The sequence below is a fragment of the Mchenga conophoros genome, linkage group LG7 (assembly GCF_057382185.1).
Source record: "Mchenga conophoros isolate Kocher_MC1m ecotype Shallow Benthic linkage group LG7, M_conophoros_male_GT1.1, whole genome shotgun sequence".
NCBI lineage: Eukaryota > Metazoa > Chordata > Actinopteri > Cichliformes > Cichlidae > Mchenga > Mchenga conophoros.
The window spans coordinates 43447461-43467545 of record NC_140532.1 but is presented as its reverse complement, the minus strand read 5'-3'; the positions used below and the strand labels follow the sequence as shown (position 1 = coordinate 43467545).

General features: G+C 41.8%; 1 protein-coding gene across 1 annotated transcript; it reads left to right on the top strand.

The window, feature by feature from the left end:
- The first annotated feature begins 724 nt into the window (after positions 1–724).
- LOC146570769 (sodium/glucose cotransporter 1-like) lies at positions 725–16684 on the top strand. The gene is made up of 10 exons (XM_085279503.1): positions 725–834; positions 993–1029; positions 1106–1177; positions 3346–3450; positions 3641–3700; positions 3793–3897; positions 3990–4202; positions 12407–12622; positions 16261–16366; positions 16476–16684. Exons 1-10 carry the CDS (start codon positions 725–727, stop codon positions 16682–16684), a joined length of 1233 nt encoding a protein of 410 aa, XP_085135629.1.
- Positions 16685–20085: the final 3401 nt, after the last annotated feature.

The following is a 20085-nucleotide window of genomic DNA, read 5'->3' as shown; positions in this document are numbered from 1 at the left end:
AAGCTATTGTGACCATTTACCTCACGGCATTCACACTATAAAGATGGCCTAGGCTATAAGAAGATTGCCAACACCCTGAAACTGAGCTGCACACGGTGGTCGAGACCATACAGCAGTTTAACAGGACAGGTTCCACTCAGAACAAACCTCGCCATGATCGATCAAAGAAGTTGAGTGCACGTGCTCAGTGTCATATCCAGAGGTTGTGTTTTGAAAATACATGTATGAATGCTGCCAGCATTGCTGCAGAGGTTGAAGATGTGGAGGGTCAGCCTGTCAGTGCTCAGACCGTACGCCATACACAGCATCACATGGCTGTCCTCCAAGAAGGAAGCCTCTTCTAAAGATAATTCATAAAAAACGCCTGCAAACAGTTTGCTGAAGACAAGCAGACTAAGGACATGGATTACCTGTGGTCTGATGAGACCAACACAAACTTATTTGGTTCAGATGGTGTCAAATAACCAGGTGAGGAGTACAAAGAGTGTGTCTTGCCTACAGTCAAGCATGGTGGTGAGATGTCATTGTTTCGGGCTGCATGAGTGCTGCTGGCACTGAGGAGCTACAGTTAATTGCAGGAACCATAAAGCAGAGCATGATCCCCTCCCTTCATAAACAGGGCCACAGGACAGTATTCCAACATGAAAACAACCCTACACACACCTCCAAAAAGACCAGTGCCTTGCTGAATAAACTGAGGGTAAAGGTACTTAACTGGCCAAACATGTCTTCAGACTTAAACCCTTTTCAGCATCTCTGGGGCATCCACAAATGGAAGTTGGAGGAGCGCAAGGTCTCTAACATCCACCAGCTCCATGATGTCATCATTGAGGAGTGAAAGAGCATTGTAATGGCAACCTGTGAAGCTCTGGTGAACTCCATGCCCAACAGAGTTAAGCCAGTGTTGGAAATAATGATTGCCATACAAAATATTGACACTTTGGGCACAGTTTGAACATTTCCACGTCGAGTGACTGAGTGCTGTTAACAAGCCATGTTTTTCTTCTCCTCTTTAGTCTGGATGTCTTTGTTCCTTCAATGTAGTCTGTTACAGTTTTGCACATATTTAAGGATTTTCTAAAAACGTGCCTTTGTCCTGTTACAGTCTATGGTCCACACTAACAGATCCACTGTAGGTGGCTTCTTCCTTGCAGGGAGGAGTATGGTATGGTGGCCGGTGAGTATCTTGATATTTAGAATTAGATCCTTTACAGTATTCTTCCTGCATTTAGAGCCATTAACAATTTTTTATTGCTGTGTTCAAATGGAAAACAATGTGATGTAAGCTATCATAAAAGAAACATTTTATGGTACAGTGGTGGTTATCATAGTCACGTCATAGCAAGAGTGTCCCCCAGGTTCAAATCCTAGCTGTGCCATTCTGTGTGAGTTTGCATGTTCTCCCTCTGCCTCCAGGTATCCAGCTTCCACCTGTAGTCTAAAGACATGCATTTAAGGTTAGCTGATCATTCTACATGGACCATGGATGTGAGATAGATAATGTGCTGTATGAATGCGTGGTCAAATTATGACTACACATAAAGCATGTTGAATGCACAGGGTTTTCCCAGGTGCCTGGTTTCATCTTATAATCCTAAAAAATGCATGTTAGGTTAATTAGTGATTGTGTTCTTATAGCTGGAATGTGTTATTAAGATTTTGTTTTGTATGATTTGGCACCCTCTTGGGGCCACAGTTGGCACTTGGGAAGCTTGTTATGCCCAGCTAGTAGTGGTGGGAAGTTCGTTTTCAGACCTTTTCAGAGTCCTGCTCTTGTGGCTTGTCTCCCAAAGAAGAGCTGGCTCTTTTGGCTCCCAAACGGCTCTTCATTTATTATCATCTGTAGCCTCACATTTTAGCCTTATTTGGCAAATATGAATGCTTTGTGTGTTGACAAACCCTTTTGCATTGAGTGTTTTTATGAGAAACCTTGTAATTGCATAATTTTGTGCATTTGTTCACACAAAAACAAAACGCTGCAAACAAATCCACAGAACAGAAACAGAGCCAAGGTAGCTGTTCAGTAGCCAAACAGTTTGTCCTCAGTGCAGGTTGACATTCAGAAAAATCAAATGCCTCAGCTTGGATGGGCTGATGCGGTTTCTCCACTTAGTTAGTGTCTGCTTCTTTAAACTGCAGCCAGATGCTGCTTTGTTTATGGGTGTCAGTCATATTCACCGCTGTATATCATCTCACTGACTGACTGAGGGGTAGTGATGTGTGGAGCGGTCCTGAACTATCAATGCTTCCATTACCAGCGTTTCATGTTGCAGGATCAATTCCCATATGAAAATATCAATAACTAATTTGATTACACTTTTCTAATTTTAAATTTTTTACATTTTTAATTTAAATATGACTTACAGACAAAAGTAAACTCCACAATTAGCGGGACATTTGGCAATACCCTTTGGATAGGAACTACAATCGCCTTCCGCCTCTCATTCAAGTGCGTGCTAAGGCTCCACAAGAATGTGAGTCAGTGAGATACCCAAGGCACAAAACAGACCACAAAACACTCAGTCTTGACTTTGTTCACAGATTATAACTGCGTTTATGTTCAGCATATAAATTATGCTGTGTGCAATGTGTGTGGGAAGACAGTTAAATACTGTAGCAATGCAAAAAACCTTGTTAAAAAAAAGTGGGGTGCTGGCTCTCACTTGATGGTTTGATACAAGTGCCCAGTAGAGGTGAAACCTTTGGCCATGAAGAGTGTTTTGAAGCCTGAGGAAGAGTGCTGGTATCTTCCATTGTTTGGAGTATACCATCTGCAAAAGCCTGGACAAGTAAGGGTTGTTTTTGACTCAAGTGCCAAACACGAGGGGGAGTCATTGAATGATGTCCTTTTGGTCCAGACTTGAACAACACTTTGGTTGGTGTGCTACTGCAGTTTCTAAAAGAGCCCATAGCAATAACTGCAGATGTGAAACAGATGTTCTACTGCTTTACTGTAAGGGACGATCACCGAAATTACTTACACTTTCTCTGGTACTGTGACAATGACCTTGCAAAAGATGTGACAGAGTTCTGCATGACAGTGCATGTGCTTGGCAATAGCCCCTCGCCAACTGTGGCGATGGATGGGCTACAAAAAGTCTAGTTTTGAACAGAGATTAAGACTAGTAAAGTCCCATATAAATATGATTTATGAGGTTATATGAGATTAACAAATCATCATCATTACTTCTGAGTAATCAAATGTGTAAATCATTTACAATTTATACAATATACTGAGATGTGGGCTAGCATAAAAAGCATAACCAAGTTGATTCTTGAATGAATTCTTAAGTCTCCTTAATTTACAAATGGACCTACTGACAGATTGAACTGTGCTCTCCACAGATCGGAGCATCGCTGTTTGCCAGCAATATTGGCAGTGTCCATTTCGTAGGAATTGCTGGTACTGGCGCAGCTTCAGGAATAGCCATTGGTGGATTTGAATGGAATGTGAGTAACTGTTCCTGAGCCACTGATTCATTATCAGTTTTTATTTAAAATAATTTCCTCGCCTCTGATACTGAATCAGTTCATGTCAGCTCATAGTTTATTGATTTTTATGAGCGCTCCATTGTGCAGAGGAAAAAAGGATGAAAGGAAACAGGGTTCCTGATTATTGCATATTTCTTGTGTGTTTCAGTCTCTTTTTGTGATTGTTATCCTGGGATGGATCTTTGTGCCCATCTACATTAGAGCTGGGGTAAACAAAAGCCCTCATATATATATTTATTTACCCTTTATAAATAAGCAATGATTAATGAGTAAAATCTCATGTTTTGTGGATGTATTTAGATCATCACCATGCCTGAGTACTTGAAGAAGAGGTTCGGAGGACAGCGCATTTGCATTTATCTCTCTCTTCTCTCCCTTGTCTTGTATGTCTTCACCAAAATCTCAGTAAGTTCCTGAAAGAAAAGCAGAGAATATTTCTATTGTGCCTGTTTTGGATGATCCTAAATGAAATCCTACTTTTTTTTCTCCCCATTCAGGCAGACATTTTGTCTGGTGCAATTTTTATCCAACAGGCACTTGGGTTGAATATCTATCTCGCTGTTATTGCACTTCTAGCGATTACGGCACTGTACACTGTCACAGGTTTGTACACGGGGAAAAAATCATTTCCTATTTTACTGAACTTACAAACAGACATTTTCCTCATAAACTACCCAAGAAGCAATATCTACAGTTATATTATGACTGGGGTAAAGTCCTCTCAAGGCCGTATGTGGAGATGTAGACACACGCCACACACACACACACACACGCACACGCACACACACACACACACACACACACACACACACACACACACACACAATCGCTCTCTTTCTTCAATGTTGATTTATCTTTGCTGAGTTGCTGTGGTTGATTGCCATGAACTAGGATAAGCCTGAATTGGCCTTCTGTTGCTGTTTTGTAACAACACATCCACAATTACAAGTTTTAAAGAATGAGTAGTTACATACGGTGGCCCCTACAGACAAAGCACATGCAAACCCCAAAACACAACGGAAGTGCTCCAGAACGCTAGGGGCAGTGTTGAGCTCGATTTGCAAAATAAACGGCAAGTTTGTCTGTATGGGACGGTCTAGTTTCCGTCGCGCTTCCCAGGTTGCCTAGCAACCATGATACTAACCGCTGGAAACGTGTCATACAGCTTTGTTTGACAGAAATGAAGGAGAACATATTTTGTTCATTTGTTTGTTTGTTTCTACAAGAGCTTTGTGTGATTTGATAAGTATCTGAGGCTGAGACCACAGGACAGTAAAACATGATTTTTGGGCTTCATTTCTGTACTGAACAGTCATTTAAGATTAGTTAGTAAATAACAATTAGCTAATGTTGTTCATGAGACTAAAGTCATATCACTTTGGTAATGTAAATATAATATGGCCAATATTATAGTTATTATATTAATCATTATTAGCTATTACAGCAGTGAACATGAACTCTGTGTCAAATACTGAGCTTCAGTACAGATTCAAGTTGCAGTTATTTATATGTCTTATCACCTTAAATCTTCACTCAAAGACAAGTATCTTTGACAGTGCATATATAGGTGTATCATATATAAGAGACAAATGTTGTTCCTTCAGTATGTTGGCATTACTAAATTTGGCTCATTGCTTACATATATTTATAAAAAGAAAATGTACAAGCTGTGATAACTGTTTCTGATAAAATGAAGAGTAGACTGATATATGAAATATTCCTTTATTGGGTGAGAAAATCAGACCATGTCATAACTGCTTTAAGTCATACAAAATAGATATCAGAGCCTTAAACAGGCTGGCTTCTGCTAAATGGGTCAAACTGGGCAGAAAGTATACAAACACATAACATCCTTATAGAATCTGATGTAACACTATAGATCAACTTACCTCAGAATATATAAAGCATATAAACAATTACAGCAATATGATGCAACAAACACAGCAGTGCTACTAATCCAAAATACTCAAAGCTTCATAGAACTGGAACAAACATTTATTTTTAGGTCCATTCTGCTGCTGATACATACTTTAGGTTTCTGAACATTAAACTTGTTGCTGCCTTTCATAGTGTGTAACTTGAAGGCCCTGAGTACTTTCTCCCACACTGAAAACACTGGAATGATAAAATTATTTGAACATTACCTAATAAGACTGATTCAGGACGGACAATTAGTGATTCTAAACTTTTCTAGCAGTTCTTCACAAACAGGGAACGGTCTGTCTATTCTCTCCATCTGTCAGCTGCTGCTGGCTCTTCCTCCTCATCTTCCTCACACACTGCTGAGTTTGTCCTGGTGGATCATCAGGGGTGCAAAGCCTCACAGATGACGTGCAGCAGTGGGTCTCTCAGTCTGTCTTCACTCTGGACACTTGCAGTTGTCACACATGGAAATCAAATGTGTGATAAGCTGCAGGATTCAAACACAAGTGTGACTTATCAGAGGTGTGGACTCGAGTCACATGACTTGGACTCGAGTCAGACTCGAGTCATTAATTTTATGACTTTAGACTTGACTTGAAAAAATGTTCTAAGACTTGTGACTTGACTTGGACTTTTACACCAATGACCTGGGACTTGAATTGGACTTGAACCGGTTTACTTGAAAAGACTTGATATTTTACCCCAAATATAAAATTTAACATGCATATTATATAGAGATTGAAAATGTGACGTCATTCACGGGTAGAACCGCAAAGGATTCTGGGAACTCGTGGCAAGAGGTACTAGCGCACGCAGGCTTTCAATTGAAATCAGTCACACAGCGATAAAAAGAAACACAAAAATGTCAAGAAGCCGTTGTATTATTAACTGCAATAGCCGGTCGCATGACAGCCACGGGAAGCCGACGGGTAAAGAGATCGGTTGTTATCGGATTACCTCGTTGAAGAGAAATTGTTCGAGCCATGTTTCCGAAGTAACAAAGAGGCGACGGGTGGCCTGGATTGCAGCCATTCAAAGACCAAATATAACGTCCCAGAACACTCCAGCTCACAGGTTAGTCTGCTCCAAGCATTTACACGAAGGTCAGTGTTTTTTAGTAGTTAATACGTCATTTTCTTAACATAATTGGTGATATAGGTTACAAGCAAGTCTGGCGCTGAACAGAAATTGTCGCGCTATGCTCCTTTATTTATTGTGCATAAATAGTGAATTGTCCTGACACAATATTGCGTTTCGCTTCTGTTATTATGGTACATTGACAAAAACATATACTTTTATTCACAGGATAAAACAGGTTTTTTGTATCACTAATTGCCCAGTACGATTACAGCATACAGTATTATTGTCACTGTTACATTTCTGTGATGCTACCAGAAATTATTTCCACTGCTAATTAATTACCGTTGAGCTCAAAGGTCCTATTAATAAACGGTTAACGAATGTGTATTTATGAAGACGATTTGTGAGACTGGTAAACTTATGATACGTACGATGGTCTTTCGTTCTACACGGTGCATTTCAAGGTCCTGTACCCATCCGTCGGTAAACTGTACCTGGGCTTGTTGCAGTGACCGGAAGTTACTAAACTTCATGAGTGTATGCACTCACTCCAAGAAGCGTATAATTATAAATATAAATATAAATATGCTAGGATGAGATAGCTGACTTCATCTAACTAGCAAATGTTGTCCAGGCTACGTTGGTGATGCAGTTTTTTTTAATGTGTATGATATTTTTGTCATGCGATTTTAAAGCCGGTCCTACAACCGCATCCAAGAATAACATGCAGCTTATCTCAGAACTGTCGGTGAAAATTATTCTTGGAGCTAGGTTTAATTGAGCTGCATTTTAAAGAGGTGCAATTTCACAATTTGTGTATATTTTCTAAGTTCACTATTTTGTTATGTGTTGAGAAAAACACAGATTTAAAAATTACATGGTCTAATATTTACATTTAGCATATAACTGCAACATGCTTTTTTCGTTTTTTTTTTAAAGACTCGAAAGGACTTGAAATTCAAAATTTCAGACTTGTGACTTTACTTGGACTTTTACACCAGTGACTTGAGACTCGACTCTGACTTGCCTGACATTACTTGAGACTTGACTTGAGACTTGAAGATAAAGACTTGAGACTTACTTGAGACTTGCAAAACAATGACTTGGTCCCACCTCTGTGACTTATAAATACATAAATACATTACACAATCAGAGAGAAAGAAAAAGAGAGAGAGTGCAGGACAGACAGACAGGTGACAGTCTCAGGTGTATACACTGCTACAAAACAGCACAAAAGAAGAAGGATTTAGTGTTTGTGATATTACAAAACAAGAAGAGTTCCCAGATGGTACAGTGGACACATGTGTGACTGCTGTGATTAAAGCATCTTTCTTTCAGCTTAACGAGTGAACCGTCAGCTCATTCAAACACATGTTAAAGTCCGTTTGGCTCGACACCACCGAACAGAGGCAGCAATATAACATAGCTAACATTAACAGTGCAGTGGATCCTGCTTGTGCCGTGATATTCAGGACTGCAAACCGAGCAGCATCACTGACTTTCAGCTTGTTGTGTTTGTGGATATATGACTGACTTTAATTATCCACAAAATCATCACATTCTCTGTAAGATTAAAGTCAATTATTGAACGGCGTATATTTTGAAGTAAAGGCTTTAAAACCAAGTTAGTACAAACATCGCTAATGCCACATAACTTTCCAGACATGTGGCCAACATGTTTTAATGTTCTTCATTATAAAAACATTTGCGCATAAATAAGTGACATAATATTCAGTACTTTGTAATTTGAGCTACTCACCCCTCCCTTCCTGTACTGAATCGTAAGCGAATCACTCAGGACTCGCTCACCCCCTCCCTCTTGTGCTGAATCATAGAGCCAACGAATCACTCACTCACTCACTAACCCCCTCCTTCCTGTGCTGAATTGTAAGCCTAAGCGAATCACTCAGGACTCACTAACCCCCTCCCTCCTGTGCTGAATCGTAAGCGTAAACGAATCACTCAGGACTCACTCACCCCCTCCCTCCTGTGCTGAATCATAGAGCGAACGAATCACTCACTCAGGCTGTGTCCCAATTCAGGGTCTGCACGCTTGAAGTACGCGCACTACACGTACTACGTACGGTGCGTACTATAAGTACGAGAAGTGCGGAAGTGAGAGGCTTGTGAAATGGGACGGTATACGCTTCGTCGCGCTGTTCAGGTTGCCTAGCAACCATGATACTAACCGCGAGACACGTTACATACAGCATTGTTTGACAGAAATGAAGGAGAAAAAATGTTTTGTTGGTCATTCATTTTTGTCATGACATCACTTTGATTAGTTGAGTATCTGAGGCTGAGACCACAGGACTGTAAACATGATTGTTGGGCTTCATTTCTGTGCTGAACAGTCATTTAAGATTAGTTAGTAAATAACAATTAGTTAATGTTGTTCATGAGACTGAAGTCATCTCACTGTGGTAATGTAAATATAATATGGCCAATATTATAGTATTGTCAGATTATTATGATATATATATATAAAAAAAACACCCAGCACGCCCCTGCGGGCGGTTTATCCTTCAAGCTTGGGTCCTCTACCAGAGGCCTGGGAGCTTGAGGGTCCTGCGCAGTATCTTAGCTGTTCCCAGGACTGCGCTCTTCTGGACAGAGATCTCCGATGTTATTCCCGGGATCTGCTGGAGCCACTCGCCTAGCTTGGGAGTCACCGCACCTAGTGCTCCGATTACCACGGGGACCACCGTTACCTTCACCCTCCACATCCTCTCGAGCTCTTCTCTGAGCCCTTGATATTTCTCCAGCTTCTCGTGTTCCTTCTTCCTGATATTGCTGCCATTCAGAACCGCTACATCGATCACTACGGCCGTCTTCTTCTGTTTGTCTACCACCACTATTTCCGGTTGGTTAGCCACCACCATTTTGTCCGTCTGTATCTGGAAGTCCCACAGGATCTTAGCTCAGTCATTCACCACCACCCTTGGGGGCATCTCCCATTTTGACCTCAGAACTTCCAGGTTATACTCGGCACAGATGTTCCTGTACACTATGCCGGCCACTTGGTTATGGCGTTCCATGTATGCCTTGCCTGCTAGCATCTTGCACCCTGCTGTTATGTGCTGGATTGTCTCTGGGGCATCTTTACACAGCCTGCACCTGGGGTCTTGCCTGGTGTGATAGACCCCAGCCTCTATGGATCTTGTACTCAGAGCTTGTTCTTGTGCTGCCATGATTAGTGCCTCTGTGCTGTCTTTCAGTCCAGCTTTGTCCAGCCACTGGTAGGATTTCTGGATATCAGCCACCTCCTCTATCTGCCGGTGGTACATACCGTGCGGGGGCCTGTCCTTCCATGATGGTTCCTCATCTCCCTCCTCTTTCTTGGGTTTCTGCTGCCTGAGGTATTCACTGAGCACTCGGTCAGTTGGGGCCATCTTCCCAATGTATTCTTGGATGTTCGTTGTCTCATCCTGGACTGTGGTGCTGACACTCACCAGTCCCCGGCCCCCTTCCTTCCGCTTAGCGTACAGCCTCAGGGTGCTGGACTTGGGGTGAAACCCTCCATGCATGGTAAGGAGCTTTCTTGTCTTTATGTCAGTGGCTTCTATCTCCTCCTTTGGCCAGCCTATTACCCCAGCAGGGTACCTGATCACGGTACCCTGCTGGTACGTGTTGATGGCCCGGATCTTGTTCTTACCAGTCAGCTGACTCCTCAGGACTTGCCTGACCCACTGCAGGTACTTGGTGGTTGCAGCTTTTCTAGCGGCCTCTTCATGGTTCCCATTCGCCTGCGGGATCCCCAGGTACTTGTAACTGTCCTCTATGTCTGCAATGTTGCCTTCTGGTAGTTCAATCCCCTCAGTTCTGACTACCTTCCCTCTCTTTGTTACCATCCGACTACACTTCTCCAGTCCGAACGACATTCCAATGTCATTGCTGTATAGCCTGGTAGTGTGGATCAGTGAATCGATGTCTCGTTCACTCTTGGCATACAGCTTGATGTCATCCATGTACAGGAGGTGGCTGACAACTGCTCCGTTCCGTATCAGAATCAGAAAGGGTTTTATTGCCAAATGTTGAGCAGGTAGTCGGTATCCGTAGCCAGTCTTGTTAATGATCTCACTGAGGGGGTTCAGGCCTATGCAGAACAGCAGTTGGGACAGAGCATCTCCTTGGTAGATCCCGCACTTGATGGTGACTTGTGCTATGGGCTTGGAGTTGGCCTCTAGTGTTGTACGCCATATCCCCATTGAGTTCCTGATGAAGGCTCTTAGGGTCCCATTGATCTTGTACAATTCTAGGCATTCCAGTATCCAGCTGTGGGGCACTGAGTCATAGGCCTTCTTGTAATCAATCCAGGCAGTGCACAGGTTGGTCAGTCTGGTCTTGCAGTCTCGGCTGACTGTTCTTTCTACCAGTAGCTAGTGTTTTGCGCCTCTGGTATTCTTGCCAATTCCTTTCTGTGTCCCGCTCATGTATTGACCCATGTGCCTGTTCATCTTAGCCGATATGATGCCTGACAGGAGCTTCCATGTAGTACTGAGGCAGGTTATTGGTCGGTAGTTGGAGGGGACCGGTCCCTTCTTGGGGTCCTTGGGGATCAGGACCGTCCGACCTTTGGTTAGCCATTCTGGGTGTCTCTCGTTAACTAGCAGCTGGTTCATTTGTGCTGCCAGACGCTCGTGGAGTGCAGTCAGCTTCTTTAGCCAGTAGGCGTGAACCATGTCGGGCCCTAGTGCTGTCCAACTCTTCATACTGGAGACCCTTTCTTGGATATCTGCCACTGGTTACTGGACCCTGTTCAGGGAGGTCGCTGTGGTCTGCCCTCAGATCCACTAGCCACTGAGCATTGCCGTTATGGGTTACGTCCTTCTCCCATATGCTCTTCCAGTATTGCTCCATCTCCAGCCTTGGTGGTGCTGTTCTCTTATTGTTCCCTTGCCACTGAGAGTACACCTTTGCTGGTTCTGTGGAGAACAGCTGGTTTATTCTCCTGCCTTCTATCTCTCTGGTGTACCTCCTCAAGCGGCTGGCCAAGGCTGTGAGTCTTTGCTTGGCAGTTTCCAAGGCCTCAGGTATGGACAGCTTGCTGTATTTCTTATGCACCTTCTTTGTCGCACCTTTCTGCAACTCCGTTAGTTGGCTAACCTCCCTCCGTGCTACTTTGATCTTGCCCTCTACCCTCCTTCTCCATGGAGGGTACTGCCCCTTGTGGCTGTTCAACTTGTAGCCAAGCATCTCACTGATCACTGCTGCCGTATTGTAGATCAGCTTGTTAGTGTCGGTAATCGTGGTTGTAGGTATTGTCCGTAGTGCTGCATTAACATCATCTAGCAGACCTTCAGAGGGTACTTCACGTAATCTTGGTAACCGGCTACGGGGGATCCAGGTTTCAAGCTTGGCCATGATCCTATTTTTCAGGTCAGTTCCTCTCGCACTCAACGATCCTTCTCCTATCGCACTTGGGGCGATGTACCCAATCTCGGGTGGGGGTGATGATATCTTTCCCCCCCCCACCTGACATCCTGACTCCTCCTTGCCGTAGCATTTGTGTTGCACCTCGTCACCTTCTTTTGAATGTTGGAACACTGAGCTACTAGTTGTTTCGCCGTCATTGTGGATGTTGGGTATCGAAGAATCCATAGGTCCCTCATCCTATTCATGTAGCCCCTTCCGCTGGGGTTACTTGCGTAGTAGCATTCCAACAACGCTCTGTTTTTATCTCTTGACCACTGATGCCTTCTTGTTCCAGTAGCCCACTTTTCATCAGGGTGCCCTGGTTCCTCAACACCTGACGCGGACCTTGTTGATCCAGGCGACGTCCGAGCCGGCATGCCTTCATATTTATCTGTCTCGCTCATGTTTGCGGTAGGCTTGCTTAGCATAACCTTTAAACTTTTTAAAACTATTTCGATAAAAAGTAATATTTGTCCTTTTTTCTTTCTTTCCACAGGGTGCATTTTATGGCCTCATAATTGGGCTGTGTATGGGCTTGAGCAGGATGATTACAGAGTTTATTTATGGGACAGGTAGCTGTGCTATCCCCAGTAACTGTCCCACTATCATATGTGGAGTTCACTACCTTTACTTTGGGCTCATTCTGTTTGTCATCTCCGGCATCGTCATGCTGGCAGTGTCTCTCATGACCAAACCTATTGACGACAAACATGTAAGTTTTTAATTTAAGACACCAAAATACCAATGCACCTATAAATTGTTGTATAGAGCATGAGATTTCATGGTCATTGATCACACATCAACAGTGTTGGGTAAGTTACTTTAAAATAGTAACTTAGTTACATTACTAGTTACTTCTCTCAAAAGTTACTCAGTTACTTCAAGTTACTCGTTACTTTCAAAGTAACTAGTTACTAGAGAAAGTAACTTTGGTTTTACTCAGAATTCCCTTGTTAATGTGTTTCTTCCATAACGTTGCCAGTCTTCTAGCTTGCTTACTTGCCACAAGTGCACTGTGCCACCTACCAATAGAAAGGAAAAGATAATGTGCATATTTCCACGAGAGAAATCCCACGCCTGGACCATCATTGACTGCTGCCATGATTCTAGCCTACGTCACAGCGTCATGTGCGCTTTTTACATGCAACACAAAAAATGCAGTCGTGGTGCTTTCGATTGTACTCAGAACTCGGAAATTCTGCCTTCTGAATAGGAAGATGTAGGTAACACCAGACTGCAGATGAGCTGCATACAGGGCTGGACTGGGACAAAAAAATCGTCCCGGGCATTTTGACTAGAGACCTGCCCACCATTATAGGAAAAATCATAAAGCCTTTGAATGAAAACAAACACTGTTGTGACAGTGATGTACACTGTTTTGATGGTATATATGCATCAATCTATCAATCGTTTGTTGTAAGATTCAGATTATTATTTTTTAAAAGCTAGACATTTTAAATGAGAATAAGAAAGAAAAGTATTTCTTTGTGCCCCCCTTTCCCTGTTAATGCCCTACCTGGCCCCCTGGCAACACTTTGCTAGATCCGCACCTGCACAGTTACCAGCTGTCAGCTACCTAAAAAAGGATCCTGGTGTTATTTGTCTCTCAGAAACAGTTCATAACTTCCCTTCAACTCATTCATGTCACCTAAAAGGTAAACCTGTTTCTCCATCACCTGTTCAGCTCTGATGATTCAGTAAGGACATCTCCTGGTTTCATCTTCATGTTTCCCTCTCACCAGATAACCAAACCATATCATGACCAGCAGGTTTACAGCTGTGGCTCCAGCAAACATCAGCTGATTCTAGAAATTAATATTAAATAAATTCTAACAACAGCTGATCAAGCTTAAACGTGCTGCTGTTGTTTAGCGCGACATCCGCTGGTTTCCTCTTTCGGCACAAAGTGAGCGATAAACAAACAAGAGAGCCGATCAGCTGATCATTGATCAGTTTCATGATTGAAGTAGAAACGGGAGAGGGAGGGGGGAGAATGAGAGGAGAAGAGGCAGCTGTGCAGCAAAGACAGAATAACTCCAGCTTTGTGCCTTTTCCATTGTAGCTGAATTACGGGACAAACTGTTCCTTTTCACCTCAATAAGAAACGTTTAATATTTTCTCTGAATACCAGACAGGACGGTTGGCAACTCTAATAACTTATGAACAAAATAAAGTTCAACATCATTAACTTCATAGCACCACCCAGCTGTATAGAAACTCCGTCATGCTAGCTAGCACGCAGTACGGAAAAAGTCAGAATAACGAAAATAAACTACACCTAAACTTGGTTTATATCTGACCCAGAGAGACTGCAGGTCATAACTTCTTACCTGAAGTTCAGTTCACACTTGGACCGGCGGCCGCCTCGGGTCTCTTTTCCTTCTGCGTCCCCTTTCCTTCATCCACCTGCTGGCCTCCACCACTTGCTAATGTTACTGAATCTGTGGAAGCTCCGCGATAGCCACCACACGAAGTAACGAGTAACGACCCTATCTAAATCCCAGTAACGAGTAACGCGTTCCTGATTTTGGCATAATAACTAGTTACCGTGCTCGTTACCACAATAATAACGTAGTTACTGTAAAGCGTTACTTAATAACGCGTTAGTCCCAACACTGCACATCAATGACATAGAGGTATTATGTCTGTAGCCTAGCGCAGCCTTGAAACTTTCTTCTCTTTGTTGCTCCTGTCATGATGATGAGGAACATACTGCTCTCCTATGAAGTCTGACAGACATCCACCATCACATGAACTCCATTATTTATTTGTTTGTTTTTTTGTCTTGGTATCCCAGAGCAGCAACTTCCAGTCGCCTTTGTTAATCTAGGTTCTGATTGGAAAACAGATATTTGTGACATATTTGTAAGATAGCCAATGCTCAGTTTATGTGATTGACACTGAAGATATTTACACAGAGGAGCACATTGATAATATTCATCAGCTAACAGTAAAGATTTCGGATGAACCAAACTAGCCAGATGTGGTCAAGTGCTGATCCAGATCTTTGGTGACCTACCAAGCCCTGATGATGCTGCTGTTTGCTTGTCTGTTACAACCATTCAAGCCGTGGCTCAGGAAGACATCGGTAATGAGTTGGTTCAGAGATACTTAAAAGAACTAGGTGCGAGGTAGTGGTGAAGCAAGTTTATTGAGTGTTATTCAGAGTAAGGTCCAAAAAGCTCAACATAACCCCAACACTCACAATGACACCCAACTAAGAATAGTGGCACATCCCCCCAACACTGTAACTATTGATCAATTGATCATGGTGAACCTACCTACAGTGCACCTTCCAGTGCTGTGGTGGAACTTGATAGTATTGATCTCACTCTACTAAACCCAACTCAGATCTAGAAGCTCTTGGTCAACACAAACCAAATCACGCACCTTTGCTGGCCACACTCCCTCTCCCACTGGTGAGGTAGACTATGAAGCATGACAGACTCAAGTAGATCTCCTTCTTCGTGATTACCTTTATAATGATGAACAAAAGATGAGTAAATACTTTGAAGGTTGCTCAGTCCAGTTGCAGAAGTTGTTAAGCTTCTTGGTATGAACTCCCTACCCACTGCTTATATTAATCAGCTTCAATTAATATAAGCAATTTAGTGTTGTAGAGAAGTGTTGTTTGCAGCATTTCTCAGATCCAATCAGAATAGTGAGGAAAAACTGTCAGCATTCTTGAAAATACCCCATCATTGTAAACAAGGAGGGGCTCATAGCTGATCCCCGACTTAATCCCACCCCATCTTGCATCCATCTGTTACTTCTACCGCACGCGACACTGTAGTTTCACTGCTCTCTTACATATTAATCTTACATACTTCTCTGCCACTCATGACTTCTTCACGCGATACAACAGTTCCTCTCTTGATACCCTACCATATACTTTCTCCACATCTACAACACCTCCCGACCTCTCATGATCCTGTCTGACACTCTCTTCACTTCTACAACAGTATACACATACTCTTAGTTTGAATCCATCTCCAGTGCTCTTGGCCTTGCTTCTATTCCATCTACTCTTTTGCACACAATGCATCTACCTTCTTCATTATATCCTCCAGCTCTCTCCCTTTACCAGCCATAGTTGTAACCAGCCTACATTTAATGTTGCCTCTACACTCCTGCTTTTTTCTTCTATCTTGCTGCCTCCTAACACACCTTCCCTCTATCCTCATCCTCCAGCTTCCACCAGACTGATCTAGTATGGAGATTTAACTTGCTTTAACCTTCATATCTGCTGAGTCTCCTTGTTAAACTGTGTTTAATCAGTTATTAAGAAGTAAAATAAAATGATAAATTTTCTGATAATATTTTTCACCACATTTTGTGCCGTTTGACTAGTTGTATCGACTGTGCTGGAGCCTGAGGAACTGTACAGAGGAGAGGGTCGATCTTGAGATGGATGATTGGACTGATAACCAAGATTCCAACAGTGTGGACTCAGACGGTAATGAGCTGACATACGCAGCAGAGTAAAATATAGCACAGTAAATATGCATCCATACATATAAACAAATACATGCAGACTTTCGTTTGTCTTGTTTCTTCTTTTGCAGATGATGAGCCTGGCTTCTTGAAGAAAGCGGTGATGTGCTTCTGCGGCCTGGAAACCAAAAAAGCCCCCAAGCTGACTAAAGAAGAGGAGGAAGCGCTGCAAAGGAAGCTGACAGACACCTCAGAGGTGCCTCTGTGGAGGAACGTAGTCAATGTCAACGCCGTCATCCTTCTGTGTGTGGCTGTGTTCTGTCATGCCTATTTTGGCTAAGAGAGCTTTTTTCAACTGCTCTCTGACTCTCTAATTTATACCTCTCTGACCTGTCTTCCCCATGTGATGTTTTGTGTAATGTATGTATGGTCGAAGGGTAAGATGGCGCCGCCATTGCGTGCCTTATGAAATTTCCCCTTGTGGGACTAATAAAGGTATATCAATCAATTAATTTATACAAATTTAACAGACTGCTCAATAGGCCTCAGCCCTAAAACCCTGTTTAAACCTTATATGTTTAGAGCACTGTGCTTGTCTTTATCGCTTCTTGATATTTAAATGTTTAAGTGAACCAGTAGACAGTACTGTAATAATACAGTGGTATGCAAAAGTTTGGGGACCCTTGATAATTTTCATGATTTTCCTTCATAAATTATTGGTTGTTTGGATCAGCAATTTCATTTAAATATATCATGTAGGAGATGAACACAATGATATTTGAGAAGTTAAATGAAGTTGATTTATGAAGGAAAATCATGAAAATTATCAAGAGTGCCTTGATACCTTGCCCTGTGTCATGTATTACTGCTAATGTTCATGTGATCCATTCCCTTCTCTGTCAGCTAATTCAAACGGCTCTACACTCTTGCACTTATGTATTCTGTATCATTACTACTGTATCAGTGTTGCAATTATTATATTTGAAAAGCACTCTCCTTTTTTTTTTTTTTAACTCTTTGAGGTATTTGAAAGCTTAAGTGAAGTAAACTGTGCTGTAACATAATAACACATATTAGACCTCAAACAAGTTTAGGTAATATATAAATATTTGCACATTTATATGTTATCTATATTAACGGTAACTTTACAAAAGATCTTAAATGGAGCTGCAGGTTTGTCTTCACTCCAAAACAATTAGTGGAAATCTACGATTTTATTTTTCATGAATTATAATGGATGAGACTTAACATTTTCAGACATAATTTAATTGAAAGTTTTGTGTTTAAATGCTTCATTATTGCTCGTGTGTAAAAGGAATTGTTACATAACTTTAAATGGAGCTTTATATTTAGCCACTCTAAAGAAGGTCTCTCCACTCCACAGCAATCTGTGCATGTTTAGATTTACTATTCACCACAAAAATGGTTCAAAAGTTTATCCCAAAATAAACTTTCATAAAGTTTCTTTTACTTAAAAACTAAGGAAACAAACATTTTTAACACGATCTGTGTGAGCTTAGTGCCATGTGGCTCGTGAAGCTGTTACTTTAGAGACACCTGTTGCTTGCTGATAGTACTTGCTCCTTTTTACAGAGGTTCACTTCATAGATCATATCCCTAAGTTGACTTTGTGATGGAGATCAGCACAAAACTACAAAGTAAGAGATATTTATTTTGTTCTGCATAAGTCTCCCTCTTTTTTAGGGCTTTATTTTTACTTACAAATGTATATTTATGTTCTTTTAATGGAAAAAGATGAAGATCTGTCTTTGATGTTTTGAGAGAGATCGATAGATCTATTACTCAATTTATAAAAACATTTTTGGAATTGGTAAAATATTAGAAAACAAATAGATGGATGGTTACACTGTTATGTGAAGGCTGTGTGCAGGCAGAAATGGTGGACCCAAAATGCAGACGCTTGGAGGCACAACGTGAACTCAAAACAGCTTTAATGCTGAACTCAAAGTAACAAACTTCCAAAATACAAACATTAATGCAGGCAGGAAAAACCAAGACACACAGCATGGGTGAGGGTAGATAAGAGTAGATTGCAACACAGACACACACAGGGCTTAAATACACAGAGGGAGCAATCAGGGAATAGGTAAAAGGAGAGAAACACAGCTGGGGCAAATGAGGCCTAACGAGACAAAGGAAGCAAAACCAGACGCATTTACATGACACACGGACTTTCAAAGTAAAACAGGAAACATAACACAGAGACGCGAACTTGACAAGGGGATACAGCTGACAGGGAAGACAGAGCCGGTGTTGCCAACTTAGCGACTTCGTCGCTATATTTAGCGAGTTTTCAGACCCCTTAGTGACTTTTTTTCTAAAAAAAAGTTGCTAAAAAAAGATGTGAAAGCGCGTATCGCTTTTACTCTCAACAAGCAGCGGGTGCTGTAATGCAGTCAGTTCTTCTTTTACTCTTTTAGGCTACGTTCACACTGCAGGTCTTAATGCTCAATTCCGATTTTTTGATCAAATCCGATTTTTTTGTCTGCTCGTTCACACTACAAATAAAATGCGACAGCAAACGAGCTCTAGTGTGAACGCTCAAAGCGGCCCGCATGCGCAAAAGAAGATGTCACACAACGCGCTCTGTTTAGACACAGAGCAAACAATATTGTTTGACTGATGGCCCTTAATATAAAGACTTCGGACTTCACGTTTCCCAATTTTTGCTTTAAGTTATTTTGTTATTTACATAATAATGTAGATAACCTAATAATTATCCTTATTGCTGTTTTAGAGAGGAGCGGTGCTTCAAAGGATAGTTGCAGATTTCTGTCAGAATCTGCAGATTATGCAGTACAAATAAAATGTTCACGTTTCTCCAACGTTGTCTTCCCAGCAGTTTCACCGGATGGCCAGGAAGCGTTCGCGATGTCTTATCGGGCGCTTCTCCGGTGCTGATAATTGGCGTCTGTCTTGTGTCAGTGACGTAAAAGACGGATTTAATGCGACTTGACCGTTCACACAGCAGTCGCTTTCTGAAACATCGGATATGTATCGGATTCAGGACCACATACGAAAGTGACCCAGATCGGATTTGAAAATATTGGATTTGTGCCATTCACACTGTCATACCATGATCGGATACGGGTCGCATAGGATAAAAAAAAATCGGATTTGATGCGCTTTTGCCTGCAGTGTGAACGTAGCTTTACTCTTATGCTGTTTTGTGGATCACAAGGTTTAAAACTACTTATAAACACACACACACAAAGTAACTCCACCAGAGTGCCTATTTCGGGTCACTTTTGCCGGTCCAAGCCCGGGTAAAGGAGCAGGGTTGGAATTGTGACATTAAAAAAACAATAATTGCTAAAATAAATTTAATTTGTAGTTCTAAATAAACTCTAAATGCATTTAGGACGTTTTTTACTCACTTTATGTCTCTTCCACAATGTTATTTCTCTCTCCAACAACATAGGTTACAATTAGATTAGCATGACCAATTATGCAAATTAGGCGATGACGTCATTTAGCGACTTCTAGCGACTTATAGGACAACCAATAGCGATTTTCCTTACTGAGGAGTTGGCAACACTGGACAGAGCAACTAGAGAACAAAGAGACATAAACCATAAGACAGAACTCTAACAAAGAAACCAAAGACTAGAGATGATAAGTAATATAACAAACTCAAAACCCTGGGTCAACGACCCAGGCATCCTAACATACACATTTACACTTAAATAAGAAACTTTTTTTTGCTGCTACAGCTTTATG